The 7,297-nt window shown below is 42.6% G+C and overlaps 1 protein-coding gene across 1 annotated transcript; it reads right to left on the reverse strand.

Annotated features, from left to right (window-relative positions):
• Positions 1-4,730: 4,730 nt before the first annotated feature.
• On the reverse strand, positions 4,731-6,659 carry LOC138873095 (uncharacterized). The gene is made up of 4 exons (XM_070151532.1): positions 6,228-6,659; positions 6,072-6,128; positions 5,766-5,909; positions 4,731-5,660 (listed from the first exon to the last, which is right to left on the reverse strand). Exons 1-4 carry the CDS (start codon positions 6,657-6,659, stop codon positions 4,731-4,733), a joined length of 1,563 nt encoding a protein of 520 aa, XP_070007633.1.
• Positions 6,660-7,297: the final 638 nt, after the last annotated feature.

A 7,297-nucleotide genomic window follows, 5' to 3' on the forward strand; every position in this document is an offset into this window, starting at 1 on the left:
TGGTATATAATCAAGTAAATTAGATGAACTAATGACTGTAACACTTTTAGAGACATTGCAGCTTCCTTGCACTAGAATTTTGAGGGTCCTCCTCAAAATTCTGCCCCAGTTTGATCCTTCATCCGTTCTGCGTGCAACGAAGTTTGTTGGATCTGTTCCGAAATTTTGATAATCCTTCTCAAAATTCTGCCCCAGTTACTTAATCGATTTTGGACTTTCTGGCATATGATGGTGTTGGTTAGACTTGCTCTAGAATTTTAAGGGTCCTCCTCAAAATTCTGCCCCAGTTTCTGGTTCTGAGGGGAAATGAAGATTTTATTAAGATATGACAGAACCAACAGGACTGCCTATGTATCCCCTCTTAACGGGAATCAGGTCAAGCATAGTTCAGTTACATCAAATGAATGAAAGTAAATAATCTAAACATATTATCTCTTGACAGCATCTGAATTGATAGGTTTCGGCCAAATTTCTCCGTCCATTTTTACAAGTATGAGTGCTCCTCCTATTAGCACCCTGTGAACCATGTAGGGGCCTTGCCAGTTGGGTGAAAATTTCCCTTTGGCTTCATCCTGATGTGGGAAAATTCCGCTTCACCACCAGCTGCCCCGGTGCGAATTGTCTTGGTTTGACCCTTTTGTTGAAAGCTCTGGACATTCTCTTTTGATAAAGCTGACCGTGACATACTGCATTCATTCTTTTCCCATCTATGAGGTCTAGTTGCTCATAGAGGCTCCTTATCCATTTTGCATCACTGAATTCAGCTTCTTGTATGATCCTTAAAGAAAGAATTTTTACCTCAGCTGGAATGACAGCTTCGGTATCATAAACTAGTAAATAGGGAGTTTCCCCAGTTGATGCGCGTACCGTAGTGCAGTACCCCAATAGGGCAAAGGGTAACTTCTCGTGCCATTGTTTGTGATTTTCTACCATCTTCCTTAGTATCTTCTTGATGTTCTAGTTGGCAGCTTCCACAGCTCCGTTCATTTGAGGCCTGTATACTGTAGAGTTTTTGTGCTTGATTTTGAAGGTTTCACACATGGCTTACATCAGGTCACTGTTGAGATTGGCAGCATTATCAGTGATAATGGACTCTGGAACCCCAAATCGACAAATAATACGATCCTTTACAAAATCTGCGATGACTTTCTTGGTTACAGCTTTGTAGGATGCAGCCTCTACCCATTTTGTGAAATAATCGATGACCACTAAAATGAACTGGTGCCCGTTAGAAGTGGTGGGCTCGATTGGACCAATGACGTCCATTACCCAAGTAGAAAAAGGCCAAGGTGCACTTGTTGCGTTAAGCTCATTTGGTGGTACCCTTATCATGTCTACATGTACTTGGAATTGGTGGCATTTCTGGACGTACCGGATGCAATCCATTTCCATGGTCATCCAAAAATATCCAGCTCTGAGTATCGTTTTGGCTAGAACAAAACTGTTCATATGTGGTCCGCAAGTTCCGGCATGTATCTCCTCAAGCAATCTGGAAGCCTCCTTTGAGTCAACACACCTTAACAAGCCCAGATCAGGAGTTCTTCTATACATGGTCCCTCCGCTTTAGAAGAAGTGATTGGACAGCCTCCGCAGTGTGAGTTTCTGAGTATGGTTTGCATGTTCTAGATATTCTCTTTTCACCGAATATTCTTTGATGTCGTCGAACCAAGGTTTTCCATCTGTTTCTTCTTCAACATGAGCACAGTAAGCCGATGATTATGGATCCTCACTGGGATGGGTTCATTGATGACAAGGTGGCCAGTGCGTCTGCAAACTCATTTTGAATTCTGAGCACATGTTTGAAATCTACCTTTGTGAATCTCTTCATCAATTCCTGCACATGTTACAAGTATGGTAGTATCTTGGAGTTTTTCGTAGCCCATTCTCCTTGAACCTGATGTACCCGAAGATTTGAATTGCCAATTACTAGCAACTCTTATATATTCATATCGATGGCCAAATTGAGGCCCATAATGCAAGCCTCATATTTTGCCATATTGTTGGTGCATTGAAACCTAAGCTTTGCGGATAACGGGTAATGTTGACCTGTTTCTGATACCAAAACTGCTCCAATGCCTACTCTTTTGAATTTTGCAGCCCCATCGAAGAACATTTTCCAACCGTCATAGGCTTCAACAATGTCTTCTCCTACGAATGATACTTCTTCATCAAGGAAAATATGTTTTCAATGGCTCGTATTCTCCTTCCACAGGATTTTCAGCAAGATGGTCTACCAATGCTTGTCCTTTGACCATCTTCTGAGTTACATAGATGATATCGAACTCACTTAACAATATCTGCCACTTGGCTAACTTCCCGGATAGCATGGGCTTCTGAAAGATGTACTTTAGAGGGTCCATCCTGGATATGAGGTATGTGGTATAGGCACAAAAATAATGCCTCAATTTCTGAGCCGTCTAGGTCAAAGCACAACAAGTGCGTTCCAACAAAGAGTATCGTGCTTCGTAGGGTGTGAGCTTCTTACTCAAGTAGTATATGGCTTGCTCCTTTCTTCCTCTCTCATCATGTTGTCCCAAAACACATCTAAAAGCTCCATATAATATAGATAGATAGAGTAGCAACGGTCTCCCAGGCTTTAGCAGGACTAGGACTGACAAGTATTCCTTGATTTTGTCAAAAGCCTTTTGATAATCCTCGGTCCAACTGGTTTCAACATCTTTCCTCAACAATTTGAAGATTTGTTCACATATTACTGTGGACTGTGCTATGAAGTGGCTGATGTAGTTGAGGCATCCTAGGAAGCTCATCATGTCTTTTTTGCTCTTTAGTGGTGGTAACTCTTGGATAGCCTTAACTTTGGATGGGTCCAACTCGATTCCTCGACGACTGACGATGAATCCCAACAGCTTTCCTGCAGGAACCCGGAATGCACATTTTGCGGGGTTCAGTTTTAGATTGTACCTCCTTAGCTTGTCAAAGAATTTTCTCAAGTCTGTTATGTGATCTGCAGCCCTTTTGGATTTGATGATGACGTCGTCAACATACACCTCTATTTCCTTGTGTATCATATCATGGAAGATGGTTGTTATGGCTCTCATGTAAGTAGCCCCAACATTCTTTAGACCGAATGGCATCTTCTTGTAGCAGTACACTCCCTACAGTGTAATGAAAGCTATTTTCTCTGCATCTTCTTCATCCATCCAGATCTGGTGATAACCCGCAAAGCAATCTACAAAGGATTGTAGTTCATTCTTGGCGTAATTGTTGATTAGGATGTGTATATTTGGCAGTAGGAAATCATCCTTGCGACTTGCTCTGTTTAAATCCCGATAGTCAACACACACCCTGACTTTCCCATCTTTCTTCGGAACTGGTACAATGTTGGCTAACCAGGTTGGTTACTCAACTACCCTGAGGACTTTGGCTTTGATTTGCTTATTGACTTCGTCCTTGATTTTCAGGCTCATATCTGGTTTGAACTTTCTGAGTTTCTGCTTCACTAGCGGACACATTGGATTGGTAGGCAACTTATGAGCCACTATGGATGTACTTAGACCGGTCATGTCATCATATGACCATGTAAAAATATCCCCATATTCCTTCAGGAAACGAATATACTTTTCCTTCTCTGACGGTGATAAGTGAATGCTTCGGTTTTGTCCAGGTTGGACTTAGGTTTATTCTCAAAGTTCTCAACTTCTCTGACAACCCCTAAGGTATTTCATCCTCTTCTTCTGAGTCATTGTCCTTATATTGCATTGTCTCATTACATGTTACAGTCATTGATTTATTAAGAAAAGTAATAATAACGCTATAGAAAAAATGTGAAAGATAATAATGAATACTAAATAGCAATGCATTAATTAAATTTGAAAAATATCCAAAACAGGTACGGATCGATGACTCGAGAAATTATTTCAAAACAAAATTCATCTTTAAAAAAATTACTAAAAATATCTTAAATGCCTAGCATGATTATAAAAACAAATCAGGCTAATTGCCAAGCTACCCAGGGACTCGGCGGGCCCGGGATGGTGTGGCAGTCCAATTCCTGAGAACAGCTCCCTTCTCCATAGTTTGAATGGTGAGGACTTCTTCCTCCTCCTCCTCCTCCTCCTCAATTATCATATTGCAATCCATATTCTTGTCTTCTAGGAACAAGTTTCTCAACCCAAACAAAGCTTCTTCCTCTGCAGACCCCCATATTGTATCGGCCTAGTGAAAAGTTTGACTTAGGTATGGTACCGGCTGCTCGAGAGGGTAATAAGGACCATTCCATGGAGGCAACCAATCATCATATTCTTGCCAGGTGTATGGATATCCCAGCCCAAAAGTTATGCCGTGATGTTTCAACTGTATCAATTTGGTAATGCCCTGGAGTTCCTTCCCCAGCCCTTTGCTGGGTTCATACCCAGACCATGCCGGTATGCTTTCTATTTTGTTACTCCATCACTTGTCCTTCTCAATTGCGTTGACATGCTCAATGTGGTGATAAGTTTCTCCACCCAACCTTCTTTTATTCTCGATAACCAGGATAGTTTGACTGGTGTAAATGGGGTTACTTCCATCCCCGTGAATGATTACTTCCTGATGGTTCCGTTCGAACTTCACGGCCTAGTGTAGTGTGGAAGCCACGACTCCAGCAGCATGTATCCAAGGTCGACCCAATAGAAGATTGTATGTAGCTGATATATCTAGTACTTGAACTCAACATCGAACCAAGTTGGTCCCATCTGCAGAGAAAGGTTAATCTCCCCAATTGTGGCCCTTTAAGTCCTATGAAATGCTTTCACGTTCATACTTCCTGCCAGTATCTCACGGAAATCTTTGCCCAATCTTTTCAGAGTAGTCAATGGACAAATGTTGAGGCTTGAACCCCCATCTATTAGGACCCTAGCAATGAATTTGTCTTTAAACTGTACCATGATATGCAGTGCCCTGTTATGACTTAACCCTTCAGGCGGTAGTTCATCCTTGTGGAAGGTGATCTTGTGACTCTCCAGTACTTGCCCTACCATGTTGGTCATCTCTCCACTAGTGATATTGTTGGGCACATAAGCTTCATTCAACACCTTTATCAGAGCATTCTTATGTGCCTTTGAATTTTCCAATAGTGACAGGATGGATATATGGGCGGGGGTCTTGTTTAAATGATCGACGACAGAATATTCCCTCTCTTGTACTTTCCTCCAAAGATCGTCCGGTCCAATTTTAATGATAGGTTGTTTGGTAGCAGCCTCCTTGCTTGATCCTCCCAAATTTTTGGGTGTATAGATCTTTCCAGTTCTGGTCATTCCCTGTGCGGCACCAGATTCTTCTATCTTTACTTTTCCCTTTCGCCTAGCTTCGGCAACGTAATCCCAAGGTATGGCGTTGGACTTGAAAGGAGGCGTGGTTGCTACTATCACTGTGAAAGGTGTGGTCACTTCTACCTCAAATGGAACAGGTGTGGCTGCATGTGGTGTTACTTCTACCTCAAACGGAACCGATACGGTTACCTCAACTGACGGCTGTACCTGGACCACAATAGGATTGAGCGTTACTGCTGGCTTCTTAGGATCGTTTCCTTCTTTGATAAATCCAATTGATCCCTGGGGATCCCACTCCTCATCAGACTCTATCACATTGATCCATTCGCCCCTATGATTTGGAAGAGGATTGTTGCGGACATTGGGTACAGCTTTCTTCGCCTGTATAACCTTGTTATCAATCAATGTCTAAATCTTATCTTTTAATGTCCGGCACTCATCAATGGTGTGCCCCTTCATTCCGAAATGATATGCATAGGTTTTATTCGGGTTGACCCATTGCGATGAATTCTCCATTGTCATAGCGGAAATAGGGGTGACATAACCAACATCCTTCAATCTTTCGTATAGCTGGTTGATGGGTTCAGCAATGGTGGTGTATTTTCTGGGTGGTTTGCGATCAAAATTACGTCGGGGTTTCTGGTAATTTGGACGAGTTAAAAGTGAATGATAGTAGGCTGGCTGGGTATTATAAGTGTGATAGGTGGTGGCGGGCTGAGAGTATCTAGGAGGTGAGGGTTGGTATGTAGGTGGAGGTGTTTGGTATGTGAGTGGATATTTTGGGCCTTGGACCACCATTACCGCCCCTACTTCTTTCTTCTTTGATATGGTACCTGATTGTAATGCTTTGTTCGTGGCCTGCAGTGCCTCAAAATTTGTCACCATCCCGCTTTTAATGCTCTCTTCAATCCTTTCTCCGAGGTTGATGATATCGGAGAACTTATGATTCTCAATAACCATTAGCCTTTCATAATATTGTGGGTCATGTGCTCGGACAAAGAACTTGTTCATCTGTTCCTCATCTAATGCCAGTCTGACCTTGGCTTCTTCTGACCTCCACCGAGTAGCATACTTGCAAAAAGTCTCAGTTGGCTTCTTCTTTAGGTTTTGGATATAGAAGACATCTGGTGCATTCTCCGTATTGAACCTGAACCGATCCATAAAGTCTGATGCCATGCTCACCCAATTGGTCCATTTCTTAGGATTCTGGATTATGTACCAGGATAGCGCATCTTCGGTAAGACTTCTCATAAAGAGCTTCATTCGAATCCTTTCATCCTTTCCAACCCCCATGAGCTTGTCACAATAAGTTCTCAAATGAACCTTGGGATCACCTGTTCTATCAAATATTTCAAACTTGGGAGGTTTGTAACCCTCCAGTAGTTCCATATCTGGTTGTATGCATAAATTCTCGTAGTTCAGACTTTCTATCCCCTTACCTCCTTCAACACCCTGAACTCGACTTGTCAACTTCGTGAGCTCCTCGGCTATGTTTTGATGAGTAGGTCCTTCTTAGTGGATTCTGGTGTATAATAGATTGGTTGAGTGGAGTGAGGTAGTGTTTCCACGCATATGGGGTTGTTTTGGTGGGTGCCACGGATTTGGGTGTAGTGGTGATCGTTGGTGGAGTTTTGAGGATCAGGAATAGGGTGTGGTGTGTTCTAAGAGGTGGGATAAGTAGTGGTTTGTGGGTACTGGGTTGGTTGATGATGGTGTTGTGGAGAAGTTGGTACCGGCAGAGGATTGGGATTTTGAGGTGGTGTGGCGTGTTGATGGAGTGCGAGAGGATTTTGTGGACGTTGGTTTGGCGTATTTTGAGGTTCTGGGTTTTGAACGTTTTGTTGGTTAACGTCTGGGACGTTCAGAGTGAGGGAGAGGTTTGCTAAGTTGCGGACCTGCTCAAGTTCTCCTTGTAACTCCAGTATTTTCTGCTTTAATCATAGGGCCAAATAATTATGGGTCGGAATACTCCGACTGTCTAAAGTTTCAATATTCTCAGCATTTTCTTTTCGGATACCATCCATCTT

Source organism: Nicotiana sylvestris, chromosome 7 (assembly GCF_000393655.2).
Source record: "Nicotiana sylvestris chromosome 7, ASM39365v2, whole genome shotgun sequence".
Taxonomy (NCBI): domain Eukaryota; kingdom Viridiplantae; phylum Streptophyta; class Magnoliopsida; order Solanales; family Solanaceae; genus Nicotiana; species Nicotiana sylvestris.